General features: G+C 43.9%; 1 protein-coding gene across 2 annotated transcripts in view; it reads right to left on the bottom strand.

Moving 5' to 3' along the window:
• The window catches only part of LOC147692390 (cytochrome P450 2C11-like), a 335,016-nt gene that overhangs the window by 140,211 nt on the left and 168,225 nt on the right, over nt 1-26,580 (bottom strand). For both annotated transcript variants that reach the window (XM_086938611.1, XM_086938612.1), the window contains exons 3-4: nt 8,969-9,118; nt 1,755-1,915 (exon numbers count right to left, since the gene is read on the bottom strand). In XM_086938611.1, the coding sequence (XP_086794737.1) occupies nt 1,755-1,915; nt 8,969-9,118 (311 nt within the window). The remainder of the gene's footprint in view (nt 1-1,754; nt 1,916-8,968; nt 9,119-26,580) is intronic.

Raw genomic sequence — 26,580 nt, 5'->3', positions numbered from 1 at the left:
TGGAAATGATGAAGCGAGGGAGCACTGCAACGAGTTCTGTTTGATTTAATTCATACTCTCAGGAATAGTGTTGGGATGGTGATGACCCCTAAAGGTCATCAAAGGGGGGAACTGAGAGAGCGCAATTTGAGTAAAATGTAGAAGTGCACCATATTTACAAGCATGTTGCACAAGTCTAGTTAAAGGAACATATAAGAGTGTCGAATTTATAGAATGCATACATATATGAGTGTTTAATTAAATAGAATGCATATATCAGTGTGAGAAGCTAAAATAGTAATGTTTAGAAGATGTTAGAAAGTTATTAATTCCATGTTATGTGACTGTTGCAGAAGAGAATGTAATGTTGCCAAACGTAGAACTGTGTAGGCCTCATGGCAGTGCATTAAGAAAGAAAATGTGCTTTTACAATTCACACATAAGATGGATTATTGTTGTTACCATTCAAAGTATTATTGGTCACAGATTGAAAATATATGTTTTATAGAAGTGTTTCCTATAACCAGAGTGTAATAAGTTATAATACTGTTTTAGGCTAAGAAATAAAGGTTCATAGAGTGCACAGGCCTGTTTCATGGAATCTTAGTAGGCCTGGAGAGATAAAGTCGTTTCTTTTGATCTGCATGTGCTAGTTAAAATCAGGTCGTGTTAAGCATAAATTGTGAACCATGCTCGAGCTTTTACGATTTGTGAGATAAGCTGGAGGCCGGAATTTGGGGCCCACTTCATGGGTGTCTGTTTGCAGGTGCGAGGGGGTTCCAATCAAGAGAGTGATGAATAGAGCTCTGTTCTGGGAGACAGGCACAGGCCTGGAGGAGGCTTCAGGAATTTCCTGGGGGGTACCGTCTTCCTGGAGAAGAGCCTGAGAAGCAAGGTCAATGCTAACAAGAAGCACAGAGGAGTATCAGCATGGAAAAAGCCAGAACCGACACCACGTGAGAGGTGTACGTGAGGGGCGTCTCTGAGGGGCGTTTCAACTGTAACTGTGATTTTGTATTAGGGACAGCACCCTTGGGTGGAGTTAGAGCAGATGGTCTGAGGAACCTTAGAGAGTGGATGGGTAGGCAGAGAGGGCACGACTGTGATGTACAGACTTACAACAGAGACTAAGGGGAAGTGAGTGAACTTCTTTTGAAGTCACCACGGCTGACACCTTTTTAGGTTAAGATCCTGCTAAGTAGGGATGTCACTTAGTCTAGTGTAGGGACAGTCAAATCTGGATTTCTTTCCTTTTTGTAAATGACGCTCAAGTTACAACTTGTGTCTATTCTTGCAAACTTGCTGATCTTTGAACTAGTCTTGGTGATATTTTTCTGTCGCCTAAGAGCATTTAGAGAATTCATGTTTGTATTGATGCCAGTATATCTTTTGAACCTTATATTGAGATGTTTGTATCTCCAGTTATCTTTGGCTTTATAATAAAACTTTAAAACTTATTCGTGGTAAGTGGTTCTTCAGAGTTGCGTAATATCTTGAGCCGATTAACCTGGCAGTGGGTTGCCTTTTACTCTATCACAGGTAACAAAGGTTCAGTCGACCTGAGTTGGGATCTAGATCTATAGTGATCAGATAAAAGATCAAAAATCCCGCCATATCAGTAGGTATGTAATAATAACGTATAATGCATACATGTTTATTTTGCACCTCAACCTATTTTACCCTGATATTACAACGTATGTGTATATGGTGTAAATGTATATATACTGTATAAAGCGAAGCTCCTGCCAAGATGAAAGCAGCCTAACTCCACTTACTTGCCCCCAGACAGAGCTGAAGAGTCGAAATGTATCATGCAACAGGTTCAGTAAATATTGGAACTTCTCGTCTTCATAGTCAAAGCGGCTTCCAAAGACAACGGAACAGATGACGTTGGAGACAGCACGGCTCAGGAAAAAGGTGGGATCAAAAGGCAAGCCTGTGACAGATACAGATTTAAGTTATTTGGAATACACCTGCATTTTGAAAAATCATTTGGTAAATTATTTGAACGCAATAGTGAATGTTTAAATTCGCAGCGAAGGTGTATTGGCTATTAAGTGTAAAACATAGTGGACAATATGCTGAAAGACAAGCTTCAAAAGATACGAATAAAGGTCCAGCTTCTGAGCAGCTGAATCAAGAGACAAATACAATAAGCATAGATTGATTCAAACATTAGAAGAGTCTATTATTTGCACTGAAGATATCCCATTGAAGATATCACTGCATGCAACAATACACAGCCTAGTAGCACAGTAGCACATTCAATTCCTATAGGCACTTTCCTAAAATTGAGGAACCCAATAAGCCATGAAATTGCAAGTATGAAGAAGCTGTGTAACCACATATATCTGTTTTGTGTGTGTTTGTGTGTGCGTATTTCGTGTATATGTGTGTCTGTTCATGTTCATGTTTGTGTGCATTTAGCAAGTCATTTGAAAGTAGGGGAAGTGAATGTTGGGTACATGTATTGAAATACGCCTGAGCTTGTTCATCACTTTAAAATCATGTTTGTGTTTGCAAAAGTGTGCGTCTGTGGATGGTTGTTTTTTGTGGAGGACTGATGATCTGCGGCTCACGGTGGCAATGACTTTCCTAAATGTGTACCACGAGACACGATTTAGGGATGCCAGGGGCAAAATAGGGCTTTGACCCACCTAGTAGCACCACACAGACATTAATGGTTGTTATGGTTCCTCATGACATAGTCGGACATTTGGCGGTCATCAGGGGTATTTCAAGGCATTCTTTGACTGATGGAAGATGCCCAAGGCACATAATAGCAATGACAGCATATGTGATAGTGCCTGGTGCACTCAATGAAACTGACTGGCATATAAGGGATGCCAGGAGCACATCATTGATATCTCTTTTCTGTGTAGCTGGCACCTGAGGAAGATGATGGCGTTGATTGCTTGTCAAGGAAATCCTGATATCATGACATTTTGCAGGTGTAAAGAAACACTGATGTATATCATGATATTAACTATCCTATGAGGTGGTAGGCTGGACTATTTCATCACAATGAGGTGTCTTGTTGAGGATGCATGGACACACAATGACTTAGATGGACCTTCATGGATGCCTGGAGAGCATATTAGCATTAATTGTTTCAGTTTGGGGATACCTCTGTTGCATCACGGCAATATCAGTCCCATAGTTTGATATTAGAGGCACCTCATGGTATTGGCTTACATATGGGAAGATGCCTCGGGTATATCTTGGCTAATAATGCGCTATGGCAGACTAGCTGGAGGGCATTGCAATATTGATTGTTCTTTAGAAAGACTTCACAGCTTTAACATGTCACTGCCTGGAGATTGAAGAGATGGCTGAGGTGAATTATGGAATTGGCTGCTAATGTGGGACGTTTTTCTTAATTTTAGCACTAACTGATCTTTAGGGAAATAAGTGGTGCAGATCATAGTAATGACTCACTAATAGGCGGTGTTAGTGCACACCATACATTGGAGATTTTCAGCCACATGCATCAAAAGAAAAAACGGTCGCAAACTTGCAGATTCTCAGAATCTGCCCCTTTGCGACCGGAATTTTTGCATTTGGGATGAATCATCCCAAATGCAAAAATTGCAATTTAAGTAATCTCTAAATTGCGATTCCTTAAATTGTGATAGCATTTAAGGAATCGCAAATTGATATTTCTTAAATGCAATTCATTAAAGTAAAAAAATCAGCGATTTCGCTAATAGGGGGCGCAAATTACCATGAAGTTCAACTTCATGGTAATTTGTAAAAACTTTGAAAAATGCACTTTTGTGCATTTTTCAAACTTTCATGTTGCGCACACACATGCCCTTAGGGCATGTGTGTGCACAACATGTGTGCACAGATCACTTTCAGTGGTGCAACAGGGTGTCCTTTTGACACCCTGGCACCCTTAAAATTGGGCCCATAGGAATGAATGGGGAGGTATTCCTTTATTGCGAATCGCAATTTGCGAGTCTCAATTAACAAATGTTTAAAATCGCTATTTTTTAAGCAATTTCTACATGCATAGGCTTTTGCGATTCCTTAATTGCGAGTCCTTAAAAATCTCAATTTAGAAATCGCAAAAGCCAACATTGATGCATGTGCCTGATAATCACTTATAAATATAGGGCCCAATTCACAAAAGCATTCTCGGCCATCACAGACAGTTTTAAGCCAAACATACCTCATGTAAGCCCACCAAGAATTCACAAAATGATTCCTGGAAGGATTAAATGGATTTACATACAGATTTCATCACCGTAAGTGCAGAGAAATCTGCAGTTGTAAATCCCACGCAAAAGGTGGCAAATGGATGTTACAAGGCAGGATTTGCTTGTAATCAGCGAACGCCCACAATTTTGCATTCTTGTGAGCACTAACTAATTGATATCCATACCCTTCCCTCATTGGAAATATTTGAAAAGTTCCTCCACCCCACGCTGAACTAACTCCCCATTTTGTATCAGAAGGGGAATGAGTCACTCCCAGATATCCAGGGAGTGTCAGGGAAGGGCTTTCTTTATAGGGTCCATGAGGGTAATAGTGTGTGGTTGCACAGTGGGACTCAATTCCCCTGTGCACAACACTATGTTATGTAGACGTATGAGCTGTGGGAATAGGAGCATGAGGGAGACATGACATTCCTAGTAGGATACCTGGAAACCCGCGCTAAATTTAAGTAAGTTAAACTTTAAGTAGTGGTGTTCCATCCAAGCATGAATATCCTCTCACACCTTAGCTATAAATTCAAAATCTGTAGGAAAAGAAAGATGTTATAAACATGATATTGGCTGGTTTATAAAGAATATTGCAGGCACATTGTGAAATTGACAGGCCTCTAGGTAAATCTTGTGGGACATTAGGGCATTAACCTTTCTGTGGGGGAGTTCTGAGGTTATGACACTGGCTGCACATGGTGTGGGGCACATCATGGAACTGATGTGTCTAAGGTGTGCACAGGCAGATATTGGCATTGGATAGTCAATGGGGGACAAGGGGAAAATGATGGTCTATACTGTCTTGTAGGGGGCATCGGAGGGAGAGGAAAACATTGCCTATGGCAGTCACATTTGGCACATGATGAAATTAATTGGCTTATTGGGACACTTGAATCATCAGAAAATAAAATGGTGCATACTGCACAGTGTGCATTGATAGATCTTGGCTTTGCCTAGCCTATGGGGTGCAATGGGCAAATTATGGCCTATACTGTCCTGTAGGGGCATCTGGATCATTAGGACGCATCAGAGTGCCTTCTAATTAGCCAAGTAACCTACGTAGAGGCAGTAGGCATTTTGAGGCATTGGTTGCACTACGAGAGTGCCACAAACACATCTTGACATAGACAGGTCTATGAGGGGATGACATTGGGATGACATGGATGACATAGGTAACATAAAACCATTACCTAGCTTATAGAGGAAACCTTTTGGTTAAGGGGCACATACTGGGTAGCTATTGCGCACCATGGTTTTTACTGGATCATAGAAAATACCTGAGGTCTGCCATGGTATTGACTGACTTTTATGAGAAACAAGGGAACCCAAAGGCAATACACTAGGGACCTTGGGAGTACGATTGTTACTAAAGACAGTGGTCCCTAGAACAAGGAAAATAAGTTCTTGAATCCACATACACTATATAGTCAGTATGTTCTTTGTCCAGCCGGACAGAGTTTTATTTACACAGATATAAATAATAACGCAATTTAGGAGGAAATGTCAAGGGGGCACAACCTGTGTCCCAAACAAAACAAGACAAAACAGAGAATTAGGCAAGGACGAGCGAAGCGGTCTGTTTCCTAGTATTCAGTAGACAGACGTGATTCAAACAAAATGCCATTGTCAAATAAATTCCAAATTTTTAGGAGACATATGGCACATGGGTGTCGATGTTTCTATGCTGAAACTTAAATACATGGCATCATCTTCAGGACAGAAATATAAAACATGCCTGTCTTGAGTTCAAACAGTTGCCCAAGGGAGAAGGATATGCCGGGTTCACGCAGGTAAGGTGAATGGGGCCGTCGCAAATGGCGATATTCGGCAAGTTTGAGTCAATGCTCGAGGAAGTCGGCGGTCGGCGGGGTCTGGCGGGAATCGCGATTCCCACCAGACCCCGGCGACCGACGACTTCCTCGACACACTTGAACAGTTGTGACACGAAACTGTCAATTACTGGGAAACATTTCTGTACGCCTTTTCGTACACCCAAAGGACATACTAACTCTTTCTCTCACTACATCTGATGGTCCTGAGTGTGCTATATCAAGAGTTCAGATAAGGTCTTACATAATGATAACTTCAACACTTCTTTTTCCAGACTACTATGGATCAGTATAGACTTGTATTTAGAGAAAATCAAACAACCCTAAATTTGGATGTGCACCTTTATACATTTATTAGCAGCCCGTCCCGACCTTGTCCGGGAGCATTCAGGCTTCCCCGACCCCCTTCTGCCCCGACATTGCTCGGCAGCCCGGGCCCCCGGCTGCTCCGCCCCCCGCTTGCTCCGTCAATTAGTGTGAGTGCTGCGAGTATTCATTCACGTTAGACGTGTGTAAAGCGTTGTCAATGAGGCCCTGGCTGCCCCCTGTGCAGGGCCTTGCAACTACGTTATTCTGCCTCGTTCTGTGCCCTCTGACAATCTGTAAGTCCACACAGCAATAATGTTCTAGTTCACACAGCAATAATGCTCTGACTGCGTATTGTGAGCGCTATTAGAGGGACTGCTGTGAGCACTTTTTTTGCTTCTCCCTGCAAGAACGTTAGACGGTCAATTAACGTCCATCATGCCTCCTTGTGTAATATAAATGTGAGGCTTGTTAAATTGTCTGTGATTACTTCCCTGGCCGCCCCCTGTGCAGCCCCTTCCAACAACAGTGCGCGAGTACGGCATTCACGTTTAAAGGTCGTAGATGATGCCTCGTTGTAGATTGGGAAAGAGGCTTGTGGAAATGTGTGTGCAAATGTGTGATTTCCCCTTTATTATGTCCCTGGCCGCCCCCTGTGTATCCCCTTTCAACAACAGTGCGCGACTACGGATTTTGTGTTTGTAGAGCGTACATGATGCCTCAATGGCTTGTGGAAATCGGCATGCAATTTTTTTCGTGGCCTGTGACAATGTGTATTGCTCAGCCGTTAGTGGCCCCAACAGCAATAATGCTCCTAGATTACATGCGCGTTGGACCAATGGCTGAAGGTTTTTCGTAATTTTCTTTACAATGAATGTGGTACTTGCGTGATTGCTTGCATGATTGGTTAATTGTGTAATGTGTTTGGTGCCATTGGTTGTTTGCTGGAAGGAGCGGTGCTTGAGTGATTGGTTATTTGTGTAATGTGTGTGGCGCCATTGGTTGTTTGCTGGAAGGCGCGGTGCCGCTATTGGATGGTTGTGCAAGGTTGTTTGGTGGAAGGCGCGGCCAAGAGTGTCCCGAAGCCACGCCCTTTTGTTTATGTTGGCTCGGAACCCTGCGGAGTCAGTGAGTAATAAGCCCTTTGCACATTCCGAATTTGGCGAATTCGTACATATTTCAAAAACGATGTTTATGTGACAATGCTAAGCCCATTGCACATTCCGAATTTGGCGAATTCGTAAATATTTCAAAAACGATGTTTATGTCACAATGTTTATCCACTACGCTTCGTAATGCTCCTGAAGCGTAAAACGGTGTGCTGAAGTTGCTGTGTTGTTGTGTGGTTGCAAAATCTGTTGGTTGCTGTGTTGTGTGTGTGCTTCTGTGTGCTTGAGTGCTTGAAACCGAGTGAATGGGACTTGCCCCTCTGCCAATGTTACCGCCCACATTGAGAACAACGCCCACAAGGAACTACTTTCTCCGGAATGTTGTTTGCCCTTCGTAATGTATATGTTGTACAAATGTTTAGCCTATGTCCATCTCCTGGACCTCCCCTTTCCAACACTGTATTGGGTGTTATGATTGATGGTGTACTTCTGGAGTTTACCCGCCTCAAAGGTTCCCAGTTCTCGCTTTATATTAGTAGTATAGATATATATACGCAAATTATCCCATCCCAGTTTTTCTTAATCTTTTATATTGTGCCACCCTGCAAATACATCAACTGTTAATTGATGGGGAATACCTCCTCCTCTCTTTTCTCTCTCTCCCCCTTTCTCCCTCGATTTTAATTTCTATCCAGAGACAATGTGATTATGCTATGGTGTACCATAGTCCACTACCATAATATCTCTTGTTTTTCAACTAGACCTCGTACTGCTCTTTCTCGCGCTGCTTTGTTATTTGACTAGTGAGCATTTCTCAGTTTATGAGGGGAACAGTGAGCAGAACAGGGCATCAAATGTCACCCACTTCCAGCTAGAATCACGGACGTAAGAACGATGTGGGTGTGCAAAAACAGAGACCGGTACAGAGGTATCCCCCCTCAACCGACAGCAACGATTCTAGGAAAGAGTCAGCATTTTAAAGCACAAGAGACTACCTAAACAACAAACAAAATTGTAGAATATCGAACGTATTGCTTTCAAAAGAGTCATGATTGCATACACTGCATTCTACTACGACGTAAATGCTCCTCAAGTTTAGCTTCATCCTTAATATTTTCAAACGTCTAATTTCAACATTTTTTTAATTGCATCTTGTAATATTGCTCTATTTCATTGTCACATTCAAACACATATTTTCGGTGCAGCAAAATACATTCACCAAAACTAGTGCAGAATAATAAACCCTTACAGTACACAATCAGATGCTAAACAGCACATTATGAATATTCTACATTCCATTCTACAGACATTCCTGTTTTGCGATAGCAAAATTCCAGACTTTCAAAATATGAAGAATTATTTTTGCTGCTACAAAACAGCATAGCGTATCACAGAAAGAAATTAAGCACAATAACTAATCATAACAAAAAGTAAAATTATGCCTAACAGCATCTCTGCTAATTAGCATCCCTTGGCCAGTTCTTGTAATCTGGCCTCTCATCTTGTTTTTGATGTGTACTTTGAAATTGATACCAACCTTTTGTCTTCTTTAACTCTTCCACCAGGAACTGTGCCTCTTCCTGGATGCGCTCCTCAATGCTCCGCTTCCCCATCCCGAAATTCCTCAGGGTCATTAGAGAGAACCGACGAAGCTGCTTCCAGCGCTCCCCATTGGCGCTGATAACCCCTGAATGAGCAAAAATATAAACGTCATTGAACCTCAAAAGCTTCATACACAGCAAAGTTTGCTTTCGTGTTTGAGTACAGCTCTTCGTAAAATTGGACTAAGGGCCTTATTATGACTTTGGCGGTACTCCAGCGGTGCCGGCACTGCGCCTTCCCCTGGAGGACTGCAAAAATCATGGTGTGCCCGCCCACCAGATAACAAGTGTAATCCGGGTTGGGCGGGCGATGCTGCAGCCGTTTCACGGTGGTGGCTTGTTAGGCTTATAGAAGAGCCTAACATGCAGCCCGCCACTGTGACAGCTACAGCAGCATGTTCCTACAGAGTGTGGCATGCATGCCACTCTGTGCAGGAACTGGGGTGCAATTGCAGGGGGGCACAACATGTGTCCCCCTGCATGCATCCCCAGGCACAAATCCATCAGGGGCCCCTTTTAGGATCCCCTTAGTTGCCTCTCTGCCACCCTTTTCATGCAGGCTCACTGCCATGAAAAGGGCGGTGAAAAGGAAACTCAGAATATGGTTGACGGTGCCTGCAGCGGCACCACCAGCATATTAATGCCGGTTGAAGACCCCTGGGCCAGAGGGATCCTTGATCCTGGCGGAGCCATTGGTCTTGTGGCGGTCTGAACGGTACACTCTGAATACTGCGGGCCGACCTGCAGCGTGGCACTGGTCAGATCTCCACCGCGAGTAAAGCGGTCCTAGCGATTGCGTACACAAAATCAAGCCCTAAGGCTAAAATGATGATTAAGAAATTGCATCATGTTTCTTGGCTGAAGAATATTGCTACGAATTTTAAAGTTTTTTTTTCAGGTGCAATCTTTCCCTTCAGCTGCTCCGCATTCTCTATACCTTGATCTACTTATTTACTTATTTATTTTTTATGGTATTCATTCTAGAGTTGCTGTAAACATGGCACCCACAGGCTATATTACCTCTTTCTATTCTGCATGGGCAGTTTCCAATCTTCAAAATAGAAATCTGACTTATGGATCACATGCTGCTCCAAAATGGGATTCGTATGAATTGGTGCCTACTTGGCCATGCGTAGTTCGCCCGTTGTATGCTATTTCCTCTATACAGGACTTACTTGGTTCTATATTTTAACCATAAATCACGCCATGTTTTGTCAGTTTGTATATTGTCAAATTTAACTCTTTTGAACTGTTCAAAAGATTGAGAAAATGCTGCATTTTGAACAAATATGTGGATTGGCTTGAAATGTAACCAGTGCAGTGATGTGGACACCAGTGCTAAAATGTGCTATTCAAACCCAAGGGGCATGGTTCTTGGAGGGTATGCTGTATTTAGCTGCAGATTTACAGAGGCTGAAGTCTGCAGAGCATAACATTTCAAGAGTGCTGTCCAAAAGGCCCTAATTATTAAGTATACAACTTGTCTCTCAAGCGCTCCTCGATACATTGGTCCAAGGGGCACTGTAAATGTGTGACTTATGCATTTTAGTGCAGTGATGCGTACACCAGCACTAAAATGCATTAGGCTGACCCTCAAAGCATGGTACCTGGCAGGACTGCCCTTACAACAAGCTCAACTACCTGTCATTAAAAAAAACAAATGAATGAAAAAGAAGCGGTAAGATGCAACTTAATTATCAATCATTAAAACAAAGCACAGCACTCCTTATCTACAGCAAACATGTTTTTTTTTAAATTAGCCTGATTATATCTTCTGGGTGACATGACCACAAGTTTTATTCTTTTTTTGTTTTTTTATTAGATACCTAGTGCAATCAACAATTCATACAAAACATAAATGGTTCATTTAGACAACAATACATTACACAAATGATAAAATCACAGATAAATATCAGTCAATTCATCAATAGATAAAGAACGGGGGTCTCCTTACTCAGGAGCAGAAGAGACGTAGAGCGATACTGCACACAAATCAGCATCAGGGAAAGCATATTATCTTAACAGAAGGCTTATTTATAAGCAGGAATCCCTCCAACCCTTAAGGGGGGCCCAGATGTTCTGCCCCAGCTCCCTCAATCTACTGCCCTTCCGAGTAAACAGAGAGGATTCGATGTTATGGATCCCCAGCAGTCTAGACAACCACATCTGAAAAGAGGGAGCAGTGGTGTCCTTCCAGCCAGCAGCCCGCAATATTCGAAGAACCGCCACACTTATAAAAGCAAAAGCTTCCTCCTCCTTTTTCAAACCCAGATTGTAGTCTGTTCCCAGTATCATCAGGACAGGGCATAGGATGATGTTAACACCTAGCAGCCCCTCCCAAAATTTTTCAATATCAGTACAGAACTTTCTTAACGTACTGCAATAATAAAACATATGCAGCAGATTTGCAGGCCCCTGAAGACACCTCGGGCATTTATCATCATCCCTTTTTCCCCCACTCAAATAGCTTGGCTGGGGTAAAATATAGGTTATATAATGTTTTGTAGTGTTGCGCTCTAAGATTCGTAGAATGAAACAGATTCCCTGCCAGCTGTAGCGCTTTATCCAAATCCACATCTGAATCCCCTAGTTTCACCATCCAAGAGGCCTCAACCTTATCCATATCATCTTGAATTGTAGAGATTAGTATTTTATAAATCATACTGCTCTTAATGCCCCCACCCATATATACTCAAACATATTAATTTTACCTCCTGGGGTAATCTGAGGCCTAATACTTGCTAGGGTTTGAAAAATGTGTACAAACTTAAAGCCTTGATTTGGCGGAATTCCAAATTTCCGCTGCACATCTTCAAAGCTCCACAAGTTGGTCCCCTCACAGAGATCACCTACTCTTCTGATTCCTTGAGACTCCCAAGATATCCACAACCTATCACTACTAAGGTAAGGGAAGAGACTTGAGTTCCAGAGTGGTGTGTAATAGTTATATTTCGAGATTACCAGCGAATTCTGAATAACTTTCCAAACCCTCCAAACACTGTCCAGTACTTTATACCTTTTTTGTTATAGAAAAGTCTGTCCGCTTTACGCAGTAAGAGCCCCACGGCTTCCCTACCTAGCAGCAATTCAAAAATAGATGGGGGACAGACATTCCCAAACGGGCAGTCAGACATATTCGTGGTGCAATCTAGTAATATTGCCATCTGGCTAAAGAGACAAGCCAGAAGATAAAATCGAATATTTGGAACAGCTAGGTTACCTCTATCTTGCGGTAAAGACAGAAATTTCAGAGATCGTCTCATTTTCCCATACTGCCATATGAAGTTTATAAATACCTACTCAATAGATTTTAACACGCTATCCCCCACCATAAGCGGCATCGAGCGAAAAATATATAATACTTTCAGAAGCATAGTCATCTTGAGCACATTGGCTCTCCCTATTATAGACCAATGTATGGAGTCTATTCTTTTGAACTCTGTTGACATTGAGTTGACAAGTGGCACAACATTCTCTTTAATAATGATCTCCATTACAGGGCTAATCCTGACCCCTAGATAAATTGCTTAATCAGTGTATCTTCCATCCTGCTTTATAATGTTATTTGAACAAATTATCTGTGTCTTGTTCTCATTAAGAAAATACCCCAAGCACTGACCAAATTCCGAAGTTATTCCTATAAGGGCCGACATGGCCGTATCTGGATCAGTAGTTATTATAGCCATCGGCGTATGCCAGCAGCTTGGTTTCAAATTCATTACACACCACTGGCTTAATACCCTCACACCCTAATATCTTTCGTACCAAAGGATCAATATAAAGGGCGAATAAAATTGGTGAGCAGGGGCACCCTTGTTGGGTCCCCCGAGAAATGTATCTTCGAGTGTGGGAAATACTTTTAAAACACTTGCTGCCCTGAAACAGCACTACAGGAGCCCTAAGGACTGGGGAGAAGGACTTCTGATGGCCTCCTACAGCGGGTCTTGCTGAGACTTACCCTGGTGGGACTTCCAGTTCCAGGGTACAACACGCCGCATTCCTGCCTTTCCGATCGCGTCACTGCTGCCACAGGTGAGGGGGAGGCGGTACCAGCGCGCTATAAAGCGCAGCCTCACCCCCCGCGGCACGGGACGCACTCTTCGAGTGCGGGGAATACTTTTAAAACATTTGCTGCTACTTGCTGCCCTGAAATAGCACTACAGGAGCCCTAAGGACCGGGGAGAAGCACTTCTGACGGCCTCCTATAGCGGGTCCTGCTGAGACTTACCCTGGTGGGACTTCCAGTCCCAGGGTACAACACGCCACATTCCCGCCTTTCCCATTGTGTCACTGCAGCCACAGGTGAGGGGGAGGCGGTACCAGCACGCTATAAAGCGCAGCCTCACCCCTGCGGTGCGGGACGCGCTCTTCGAGTCCGGAGAATACTTTTAAAACACTTGCTGCTACTTGCTGCCCTGAAATAGCACTACGGGAGCCCTAAGGACCGGGGAGAAGCACTTCTGATGGCCTCCAACAGCGGGTCCTGCTGAGACTTACCCTGGTGGGACTTTCAGTCCCAGGGTACAACGTGCCGCATTCCCGCCTTTCCCATCGCGTCACTGCTGCCACAGGTGAGGGGGAGGCGGTACCAGTGCGCTATAAAGCGCAGCCTCACCCCCGCAGCGTGTGACGCGTACGGGCTGCGCCCGGGCAAAGCCCGGGCCAAGGGCAAGCCCATCTAAGGCTGTCAGAAGCTGAAGGAGGCTGGGCTGGCCCACCCCATTTGGCTTCCGGATACGGGATACGGGAGGAACATCGAGGTGCGAGGTAACGTAAGCACCCTGTTACAATTGATGTTATTGTGCTGTCTGGAGGACTAAATTGTTACACTAGGGTCAAATAGCCATCCCTGTTATACAATGAGTAAGCGGAAAGGGGTAGCTGGAAATTTGGATGACTTCATTGTAAGGGCTGAGTCACTGTTCACGCATGAGATTCAGCTGACAGAAGGAAGACTGTCTCTGGATCCTGCCGCTTTACAGTCACGCCTGTCGCTGGGGGGCCAAGCTGATTTCAATATACCTGACACACCAAGAATACTATCAGCAACAGCTGGCCCCAGCACTTTGAGTCCACCCTTGTCATCTTCACCATCCCGGGTCTCTTTTAACCCAGGTGTGCCTTCTACTAACACTCGGGGAAATGCTGGAAAATCTGCAAGACACCATAAATTAGTTGTTCAGCCAGCCAAAAGGAAAAAAATGCTGCTAACACTGCAAATGCCAAGCCTAAACCGAAGCCCAAAAATATTAATAATGGGGCACTTATTAGTAGTTCAGAATTTACCGAGACTGTGAATACAACCTCTGTTGCTACACAGACAGATGACACCTCAGAGAACAGTCCCTATGTGGTAGACACGGTCACCGCAACCTTGGACCTTATAACGGAAGGGTTTGCATCAAGATTGGAACGCATAAAGGAGGAGATTGCTAAGAACTTTGACTTGCTTTGGGGTAAAATTGATGCATTTGAACTTAGCTATGGACAAGCTCAACGGGGAAAAGCTGAATAATGATCATATTGCTGCAGGGGAGGGGAACCCAAGTAATTTTATATCACTTGCAGCTGATGGTCGCGATAGCGAGACGCAACCATGGGAAGCATGGAGATGGTTTTGTGTCCAACCCTGACCTCACTGTGAGAGTCAAGCAGGTCACATCAAGATTAGACACCACAAGTAACCTGAATTTGGCCGTAGGGAGTGCTAACTACTATCAGCCCCAGCTGGGTATTGCTGTGGCTGACTCTACTAAAGACACCAGAGAGCGCTTCAGAAATTTAAATACTAATCCTAACATCGATGTCTTGAACTTGCCACCTGCCGCTAGTCCCTACGTGCTAGTCTTGACTGGTGTCCCAAATCTTGTTAAAGGCCAGGGAGAGTTGTGGTCAGATCTTCAAAATAAATCTGTAGACTGGCTCCGCAAACATAAAAACTTTGACCCCTCCCTAATGGATGAAATTATTATGGTCAGGAGAGTAGGGTGGGTTGGCCAAATAAATAAGAACATTGATGGTGACTGTATTGTTCTCAATTTTCGTAGACCACAAATGGTCCGCCGTATATTAACCATCAGAGAACAATCCTTCAACATCACAACAGATATTAGAACATTGGAATGTTGGGAGCTCCATTGAAAACAATGGAGTGCCCTGGGCTTATAATGGCTGGTATACGCCTGGAGCTCCAACATTCCAATGTTTCTTTGTTCACAGCTCTGGTTGTGAACAAAGGCTTCAGGGAGCCTGAGGTGATTCCAATCCCCTCACGCTTCCAAAATGCTTTATTTTTTTTTTAGAACATTCTGTCCTCTAGTGACAGAATGTTCTAATAGCCTTATAGCCCTTCGTAGATGGGCTATACCGCTATTAAAGTCCCTCTCCCTTGTTAAAGGCCCTCGCCTTCGGCTCGGGGCCTTTAACGTTGGAGAGGGCCTTTAATAGCCGGTATAGCCCTCTACGGCGGGCCATAAGGCTATATTAGTGCACTTCTCCTAGGCTAATTTTACAAACCGTCAGCAACATCAGTAAGGGGCCCCGAAGCACATGTGTTAACAGCTAACAGGTTCCATGCACCATCCAGCCTGGACCACTATCGTTGACACCCAACACAAAAGATCATGAAGGGCCAAGTCCGGGCTCAACCCTTACATCCCACAAAATCGTAGATAGGGTAGTTACACCCAGAGGTAGCAGTGAGGCCAATTTGAGTTTCCTAAGCTGGAACGTGGCAGGTCTATGAACTAGGCTTGATAATCAAGATTGGCTACGCATGATAAAGGAACATGACATAGTCTTGTTCCAGGAGACCTGGGCCACGGAAGTTTTATATATTGAAGGGTTTTCATTGTTTTAGCGTGGCAGCCTTAACCCCTAAAATGGGCAGACCGTCAGGCGGTCTGTTTATAGGGATTAACGTGGTCGCTGGTGGCAGTTTTAAGGTCCTTCCAACTAACAGCCAACATTATCAAGCAGTGCTTTTTAAAAGGGGAGTCTGTTTTTACTTGGTGAATTTTTATAATAATTACTTCCGTTCTGTTCCTAATAAGAATTTCATTGGGCTTTTTGATTTTATTTCTAATTTGGATATTCAGTTTAACATGGGGGGCCCTACAGGGGTTTTGTTGGGGGGTGATTTTAATGTCAAACTTACCAGTAAGGGGCATGATGGGGGGACGGGTTACTCCGGCACATCTGCTCGCAGGGATGCGAACTTGCCTCGCTCTTAAGATCACACAATCTGGTTAACGTCATGGTTCTGGTAGGCGGGTCTAATGCAACTGGCCATAAGCAAACAACATTCAGGGGAAGGGGTTGTTGCTCAATAATAGATTTTGTTTTTATTTCCCCTTCACTCGAAGACCATTTAAAGGTTGCAGAAGTCATTGCTTCGGATCTTGGGGATCATAACCCTATCAAAATATTGTTGAACTCCGCCCCATGCGAATTCGTAATCGCGATTCGCAAAAATCCACCAAATTCCGCAAGCTTGCAAATTCTTTTTTTTCAAGTTCGCAAGATTTTTTTACCAGTTCAGGAACGAGAACTTGCGCATGCGGTCGCAACGGACGCAAACATGTTGTTTCCACTTAACCAGCCTGCTCACTATGCCTTTTTCCTGTTTCGGGTCGCAATGACGTGTTCGTAATTTCCTGTTTCAGGTAGCAATGACGTGTTCGCGTTCACAATTTCCTGTTTCGGGTCGCAATGACGTGTTCGCGATCGCGGCGTCGCTCGGCCAGCTACCAAAATCTCGCAGCTCACGCGAACAGGGAGGAAAACTTGTCAGCGAATGCAGAATCATGGTAAGTCAATGCCGCACGTGCGAGATTGTAGGTTTGAAGCGTGAACAAGAAAAAAAAATCCGCCAACTCGCGAATTGCGCATTTTTGGCCAATTTCGTGCGATTCGCAAAATTGCCAAAAATTTGCTAATTCCATGAGCGGAAAGAATTTTCCGCCCATACTTACTTTTGGTCCGCTGTAAGGGACCTTCGATCAATGGGCCAGTTATCACCCCCGATTAGTTGCAACATTTCCAGCGATGCCTGGGTAAACCATTTCTCGGAAATTTACGCTACCCTTCAATCGGGGACAGAACATTACGTGCCCGGTATTTTGGTCCCCATAGAGATAACTATTTTAGAAGTAGAAGAGGCCATTCAGCAGAGCTTAGGGAATAAAGCACCGGGGCCAGATGGGCTGCCAATCGACCTAATTAAATGGAATCCAGATTTCTGGGCCCCTATGCTCCTTAATGTTTTTAATAGCCTGACTCTTGCCACCTTACCTGCCACATGGGCCAAGAGCATTATAGTACTGATTTTTAAAAAAGAGACATGTCCCAGCCGAGCAATTACAGACCGATATCTTTAATAGATAATACCCTAAAAATATTGGGGAGAGTTCTGTACAACAAAATTCTAACCTCGACAGAAGAAAACAACATTTTAGAACCATGCCTGTTAGGATTCCGGAGCAAGGTGGGAACAGTAGAAACACTGCCTTAACCTCAATTTGGTTATTGGGAAATACACCATTGCACAGAGGTCACAGGTTTATATGGCATTTATGGATCTGTCCACAGCTTTTTACCTTGTTAACAGGACGAAGCTGTGGACAATCCTTCTGGCAGGTGGGCTGGATGAGCCATTGGTACACTTTATGGCATATCTTTATAAAGATCTCCAGGCTTATGTGAGGATTGCATTGGGAGGAGAGGTTTCGGGAGTAATAGAAGTAGGAAGTGGGTAAGACAGGGTTGTGTCCTGGCCCCCCTTCTCTTCATTATTTATATTAATGGGTTGAACAGCTCTCTGAAAATTGCTACCCAAGATGGTCCCAAAATTAATGGGAAATGTCACTGTGCTTTTATACGCAGATGATGCAGTACTTATAGGCCGCACTCCAAACTCTCTGCGCACCTTAGTACAAAACTTTAATAAGTATATGGATGGCCTAGATCTACGTGTCAATTTAAAAAAATCTTTTTTAATGTGCAGCGGCCCTGGGAAGCGAGAGATAGGCTCCATCACAGTGGATAGCCAAAAACTGACTTGCACACGTTCATTTGTCTATTTGGCGTTGGTCTTTGCTGCAAACAGCTCCTGGAATGAGCATCTAGCCCATTCCAGGAACAAGTTCTCAAAGGCCACCAATTCAATTCTAAGTCTCTCCACCCTAAGACCACTGAAACTATTTTAGCAATTCAGAAAATGTATAAACTTCAGTGCATCCCTGTGGCTACATATGGGGCTGAGATTTGGGGCACAGTAAATAGTTTATGTATCCAACAGGAAGAAAACAGGTTCTGTAGGAAACTGCTGGATATCTCAATCTTGACACCACAATAGATATGTCACAGGGAACCTAATCTTAATTTCATATTTGATTTTATTTGTGCTCGACCAGCTCCTTTTTGGCTCTCAGTATGGAAGAATCAGGCTACTTCCCTCACTCGAGAGATTATTAGTGACTGCTTAAAGTGTGACAAATGGATGAAAATCCCCTGGCTCAGTGGAGTGCAACAAAGTTTGCTCAGCAATAGGGAACACATCTTCTTAGATTCTAGTACAGCTGAAGCAGTGTCCAAAAAGGAATTGAGAGATGCTCTCTACTCCCTATATAATAAAGATAGGATTGGCTTAGAATCCGTGAAATCATCTGTTCGTAATTACATGTCTATCGAACAGTATTGTCACCCTCTGCATATTTATCTCACTTTACCCATGAGTCGCTGTGATAGGAGCTTATTATGCCGCCTAAGAGCTGGAACTGTCAGATATGCACTTTGCTTTCCTCTTGGTTACCGTCCGAACCTCAATCAAACACCATGTCCTTGTGATGGGAGGAGTGGTTAATCAATCACACATTTTTATTTTTTGTAAGTACTATATTAAATACTCCAAGTGGCTTTTAAACCCCTATTTTAAAAAGAGACGGCCTATTAGTTTGGACGAGGCCTATCTGTGTATAGTAACTCTGGCCATTGCAGATTTGATCTTCTGCATATGCACTTTTCTTAGAATAGCCATTAGAACACGAAAGTCCATGTTGGACCCCTGAGCCTCTCGACACAATTGTAACATTTTTTAACAGTTTTAGTCATATTCTTTCCCAATATAATTACTTCTAATAGGCAGATTCACATTTTAATGATTATCTAATATTGCTGTATATATTTTTATATTGTCATGTCTTCCAACATTTTCAGACTGTTGTTTGTATTTGTCATGACTTTGTGCTTTTATGGGTACCAAGGTACCCGAATAAAGTTTATGAACTGAACTGAACTGTATATTTCATCTGATCCACCATCCATTAAATGAATCCTGGCAATGGGATCAGCAAACATGGCTTTAATAGCCTTCATTATTTTGGGGCCAAAGCCCCTCCGTTCCAATATCCCCCATAAATAGTTCCATGTGACACAGCCAAAGGCTTTTTCAGCGTCCAGAAGGATCATGGCGATCCGGCCTCCCGTGACAGCCTGCACATCAAACAGCGTGATGGCCCATCTTATATGGTCAGTTGTCCCTCGACCCGGGATAAATCCATGCTGCCATGGGGAAACCAGACCCCCAATGACCCTTCCCAGCCTATTGGCCAAGACCTTTACGTAGATTTTAGTGTCCGTATTTATGAGGGATATTGGATGGTACGAACCCGGATCCTCCTTAGGTTTGCCCTTCTTGTGAAAGACAATAATATTTGTTTCTTTCCAGGAGTCTGAGATTTCGCCTGAACAGATCATGCCACTAAATAAATCCAGCAAAAAGGGGGCTATCACTACCTGTAGGCATTTATATACTTCAAGTGGAATACTATCTGGCCCTGTGGCCTTGCCTGCCGCTAAATCCTGCATTGCTTCTACCACTTCACTCAGTGCCAGGTCTTTATCTAATGCCAATCTTTCCTGTTCGGCCAGAATGTGGCCAAAGTCTTCAAATGCTAAACTGGCAGACTCTTCCCTGTCCTCTTCTTGATATAGATTTTGGTAGAAGTTCTTAAAGACCTTTCTAATATCTTCTGGCTCCGTATACTCCTGATTGCCCTCATGAATTTTCACTATTGTATTTCTCCTAAAGCCCTGCCTAATCCTTAATGCTAGGAGCTTGCCTGCCTGCTCTCCCGTCTCATACATCCTACTTCTGTGTATCTGATAATCATCAGCACTTCTCTGTGCTGCGCACTTATTTACTTCCGCCTTGACAGCCAGTATCGTATACCGGCTATCATTAGCCTCTTTCCCACATGTGACATCCCTCATATGTTGCTCCTCTGCCTGTACCAGCTGAGCCATCAATTTCTCATGCTCCTCTCGAGCTTCTTTCCTCCGGCTAGCAGAGAAGCTGATCGTCTCCCTTCTTAATGCCACCTTAAAAGAGTCCCATACGCAGTTTCGGGAAGCACTATACCTATTTATATCAACATAATTTTGGGCCCAACTCTTTAGGTGTTCCACAAATCTGGGATCCACTATCAGTCTCCGCTCAAAACTCCACCTATAACGCGACCCAGTAACCTTATCGCTTTCAAAAGCTAGAATTAATGGACTGTGATCGGAGATTACTTTTGGTAATTTGGTAATTCCTGCTCTCCCCACCTCCGAAGATAATATAAGAAAGTAATCCAATTTAGTGTACTTCTTAAAGGGGCAGGAGAAATAGGTAAAGCCTGGATTAAGGGGTTCCTTATACCCCCACACATCCAACAAACTATGTGAACTATTTAAAGAGGACAAGGCTCTAAAAACCTTGGGCTTCCGGCCGGCATAGTTATATTAATACCACCTGCAAAATCTGCAGATATATTGAAATCGCCGCAAACTATGAGGGGACATGGCCAGTTCAGTAATTCTACCTCTAGTTTATCGAACAATTCAGGTTCATCCTGGTTAGAGCCATAAATTGTATACAGTGTACACCCCACCTCAAGTTCCACAATTGCCCACCTGCCCAAAGTATCTGCCAGGGAGCGTCTAACGGCACCCAAACTAGTTTTTGCCAAAATTGCCAACCCTCTAACCGTGGACGTCTCTGTGGAACACACCAATGCCTCAAACCCCTTAATATTTAGGAGATGTTTTTTAGCCCAGGGTAGGTGAGTCTCCTGTATACAAATCACATCTAACTGATTTGAACTCACAAAATGCCCTAATTTTTGCCTTTTGTTCCAATCATTTATACCCCCTATATTTAGCTAACATATCTTAAGTTTCCCCATCATTCCATTGACAGAAAACCCCTGAACGATAGCTCAGTTGAAGCCAATTGATTACAAACTATACATAAACCCAACCAGAAACAACAATGCACCAGGTACAGTCCAATTTTCCCCCTTTTATCCCATCCCACACCGTGAAATCCCAACCACCCCACCCTTCCCCACCAGCCCCCCTCCCTTTGTGACCCCCCCAGCTTAGTTCACCCTACCCCCCCATAAGGACGCTCAGACCTTGGTCTGTGCATGTGATGTGTGCAGTGCTAGTGGACAGTGGATCCTACAGACACAGCCAAAACTAAATCACAATATACCCTTATACCCAGAAAAAGGAGACAATTTCTCAACCTCACTCCATCTTCAGGAAAGCTAAAACTTTCTTCCCCCTTCCTATCCCAGGACCTCCCCCCCACCCTTCATAAAGACCAATGGCCAGAAAACCACCCCCTCACCCCCACCAAAATGACCAGCAGATTATTTGCCCAGGGAGTCCAGATACTCCTTTGCTTTTATCTCTGAAGAGAAGTAGCGTGTGGCACCCTGGTTGATAACTTTTAGTTGCGCCGGATTAACCAAATACGCCTGGATCTTTTTGTCCTGAAAAAGTTTCAAGAGCTGCCTTAACCTCCAGCTCATTTCTACCTTTATATGGCTAAGTCGGGCCTTACAAAAAATGAGACACCACCGCTTGATCTCTTAGCATCTGGCCTACCTTTATCAGAAATAGACTGCCGCAGAAGGAAGTTTCCAAAGAAAACAAGTATTGCCCGAGGTCTATCACCCTCCTTCACTGGTGCTCGCAGTTTGAACGGAATCCGATGCGCTCTTTGGATTTCTGTCACCCAATTCCACTCGGCGAGTTCCGGAAAAGCTGCCTTGAAAAGATTGATTATGTAGCTCCTAGTGTCAGACCCTTCTAGGCCTTCTTGAACCCCAGAACTCTGAGATTATTCCTTCTTTGTCTGTTTTCAGACTCTTCTAGTTTCCATTGTATGTCTTTGATCTGGGCGTCGTGGGCCTCTACCTGAGTTACAGCATTAGTCGCATCCGCTTCCGACGCCATCACTCTCTCTTCCAAATTCGCCACTCTCTCCCATATTAGAAAATGCCTTAGAGAGCTTCCGCACCACCTCCTGCGTTTTTCTCATCCCTGCCTGAGCTTTCCGGCTTTCTTGACGGGTTTCCTCTCTATGAGCCAGGATAGCCTGATGTATAGTATCCAGCATGGGGGAGTACCATCCATTTGCTCTGGAGCTTTTCTTGCAGAGGACCCCGAAAGTGGAGTAGCCAATAAATAGTCCTACAAAATATCTTTCCTTCCTCTGCCTTTCATACCATTTTGCCCTGTAGATTTTTTAGCTGTTGAGGGGTGATCCTCCTCACTATCCTCAGGGTCTGACTCCAGACTACTATCCCCCTGTGATGTGCTCAAAATGTCATCTGATCACTCCGCCCCCTCAAAAACAGAGAAAAAACAATCGCTGGGCTCTTTCTCAACTTCAGCCCTATTTTTATCTCCCGCAGCGATAGATTTGTTACTTTCTGTTACAGCGGCCAAACCCTGCCTACTAGTCTGATTCTCAGCATCTTCCACTTCCGGTGGCATGGATGGACCGAGCACTTGCTTGTTGATTATCCCGTCTCTTTCCCCCGGGCACCTTGCTGTCTTTTTTACCAGAGTGCTCAAGAGGGGTAGCAGTGGGTTTTTTAATTAGCCTGATGATATCTTCTGGGTGACATGACAACAAGTTTTATTCTTACTGTATATTTCTCAAACACGGTAAATCAACATTTGCCTTATTTATGTCCATAATAGCTTGCGTAAATATGGAGAAACCTGCCAAGGAAAACCACTATGTGTCGGCAAAGCAGGGTCAGACTAAATGCAGTTGTACGTTGAATTATGAGCCTTGTTCCCCAGACAAGCTGAACTTTAGAAAAAAGCCCAACAAAAAAAAAACAATGTTGGGTGCCTAGAAAAACCAAAGATTGAAGATGGACCAAGAACATATATTTAATACCCTCTCATTTCCTGGCAAACGAACTTACTTTTCCTAAAAAGAAACTCCAGCTGCAGATCCTCGAGTATGTGTGTGAGCTGCTGTTTCTGTCAAAGTGCCCTTCTGCCGGCATCTTGGCATCAAAGGAGCTGAGTGAGGCAATGCTGTCTGCAGTAGAGGCGTTGCATAGCTGGCAATGATGCTAGTGACGATGCTGAGGGCAGGTAAGGCAAAATGTCTGTGCTGGAAAAGACCTCCAGCAACATGCGTGCCCTTTTTAAAAGCCTCTTCCTCTGTCGTGCCTCAAGCAAGTCATGTCACAGAGGCAGATGAGGGCGGGGAAATGCAAGTGAGACACTGATTGTTTACATATGCCTCTTAGATGTTTTTCCAGGCGAATGCGCTCTCATAAAATCACAACAGGCAGAAGTAGCACTGAATGAGTGACTGCTATTGTTTTCCACGGGGGCTGCATGAAAAGGCATACTCGGCCGCAAGAGGCCTGTGGGCTATACTGTGAGTACAGCTGGACAAGTTTAAGATCTTGTCAGTACAAGCCGCGGGGTCTATCTCTGGCATTGCGTCTGTCTTTTTAGATATCACAAACTGAAAACTTAGCTGATAAAACTTAAACTTTAACTTTATCCTCTCTGTTGTTATGTATACAGTCGCTGCTGTTTACTTTATATTTTTAAATTGCGCCGTATGTTCTTTTAGCTTATCTCAGTCCGCCTACCTGTCTTAACAGCTGCCTGCAGTCCCCCTACCTGTCTTAACAGCTGCCTGCAGTCCCCGGTCCGCCACATCTTGTGCCGATTGAGCGTACGGACGAAAAAGGCATTGACATCCCGTCCAGTTTGCCGACTGGAAGTACAGTTGGTGCACTAGCTCCCGCAATTATCCTCTAGCCCTACAAAAAGCGGGGCAGGGTGCGGACGCGCCAGCGGCACGCCGGCGGCACAGCAAAGGCAACCCCTTCTGCGCCCGTCTGCGAAAGACCGCTGCCAGATGCCAGGACCCCTTCCTCTCCCACCTTGTACCAGCTCTCTGACCTGGTGTGTAAATTTGGTGAGTGATTAAAATGGCAATTCTTAAATATTCTAGTCAAGGGCTAAAAGATCTACATAATTTCCATTCTAGACCTTCAGTCACACTTGAAGACACAATCATCAGCAGGGCACAAGGTATACCATGTTTAAATGAACCAGCCTTATTGAGCAAAAACGAAATATCTCATGATTCAAAATTCCTAAACCACTAAGAGCAATATATTTCAATGTGCGCTCTATTTCCAAACAGTCTGTTGAGATATGGAGCCTCTTGGATATGGAATTATCGGTCATCTGCTTTTTCACTGAAACCTGGCTACATGAGCATACCTCCGCAGATGTAGTAACTGCCTTTCCACCCCAATATAACATAACTAGAGTGGATAGAAAGGGGAAAAGAGGAGGAGGTCTACTCATAGCCACTATCTCTGGCATGAGTATTACCGCCTTAGAAACTATGAGCTCAGACCAATTAGAACTATGAGGGACCGTCTGGGGGTGCTTGGAGTGGAGCTTTAGCATATAGACCCTGGCCCCAAAAATGATTTCTCCTACAAACTACTTGAGAATATCGCCCACAAGTATTGACCTCTGATCTTTTTTTCTTAATAGGAGATTTTAATCATCATGCTGAGAAATTACAGAATCCAGACACAGATCAGCTGATCACAAATATGAGCACACTGGTATTAGCCCAATTGGTAACAGGTCCCACTCATATCGCAGGTCATGCGCTTGATCTACTGTTTACAAATTCTTCAGACATTACAGTAGAATCTCAATCCCCACTGTTATGGACAGATCATTACCTATTAGAATTTGCTATTCCAGGACATATGATCTAAACATACTTTAGGAATGAACCAATATGGCAAGGGCAATGGCGTAAAGTCACCTCACCTCTCTTTGCAACACATTTCAGCTCCTTCCATTATAACCATAAGGCCAACATCAATCAGGCAGCAACCTCCATTGAGAAGCAATAACGGTTGCGCTAGACAATATTGCTCCCCTCACCAGGGTTAAAGTTAAATCTAGGGCCGCTCCCTGGTTCACGGAGCAACTAAAGACAGTGAAGCTCTCCTCCAAAACAGCAGCGCGGAAATGGAGAAAAAGTAAAGATCCGACTGATTGCGAAACATACAAAAATATCCACCGCAGCTACATGGAGGATATCAGGCAAACAAAAAAAGTTTTCTCCCAAACCGGATAGATGAGGCGGCGAACTCCAGTAAGGAACTCTACCAAATTCTAAAAGAATTTACAATGCCTCCTGCTCAGTCACTAACCCCCAACTCGTAGGACTGGACTGATTCTCTCTCTAAATTTCTCGATGATAAAATTATTGTAATTCATAACTCTTTTCCGCCCCAAGCAAATAACAACCTTTTAGAAAATCAATCCATCGTGTCTCCAGGTCCCCTTCATATCTTGGACGAATTTTCCCAATTTAATACAGAGTTAGTGGCAAAAGCCATGCAAAAAATAAAATTAGGCTCGCCTATTGACCCCGTGCCACTGAAATGTCTTCAAATCATTGCACTGGTGCTGTTAGATAGCCTCACTGACCTATTTAACAGTTCACTGTTGTAGGCCGAGGTCCCAAAAATATGGAAAGCTGCCAGAGTTAGGCCAATTTTAAAGAAATCCACTGCGATCCAAAACTCCCCTCGAACTATCGCCCCATCTCGTTGCTTCCTCATTTTGGGAAGATACTTAAATTACTGGTTAACAAACAACTCGTTATCCACCTTGAGCCATGGACTACTGGACTCCACTCAGTCGGGTTTCAGAGCCGTCCATAGTACAGAAACAGCGCTGGTAGAAGTAACAGACAACATTAGGCTAACATTGGACAGAGGTCAGTCATCAATTCTCGTCCTGCTAGATCTATTTGCCGCTTTTGACACCATCTCCCACAGCATTCGAGAAAACCAACTCTGGGAGATTGGTGTCAGGGGAAAGGCCCTAAAGTCGCTCAAGAGCTATATAACGGACCAAGTTACAACGGTACAGGTGGGCAACATCGTTTTATGTAGTAGACCAGTTAGGATGGGAGTGCCACAGGGCTCCATTCTGAGCCCTACTCTTTTTAATCTTTACGTGACCCCGCTGGTCAAGGTGATTAAATCCTACCACTTTGATGTTGTATCATATGCAGATGATACTCAGATCTGGATCACTCTTGACCCAGACCCGTCACAGACAAACTTGCGATTCACAGACTGCATGTCCCAAGTTAACAGTTGGATGAGCACAAATCACATTCAATTAA

Source organism: Lissotriton vulgaris, chromosome 9 (assembly GCF_964263255.1).
Source record: "Lissotriton vulgaris chromosome 9, aLisVul1.2, whole genome shotgun sequence".
In the NCBI taxonomy this organism is placed as follows: Eukaryota; Metazoa; Chordata; class Amphibia; order Caudata; family Salamandridae; genus Lissotriton; species Lissotriton vulgaris.
This window is presented reverse-complemented; position numbering and strand designations above follow the sequence as displayed.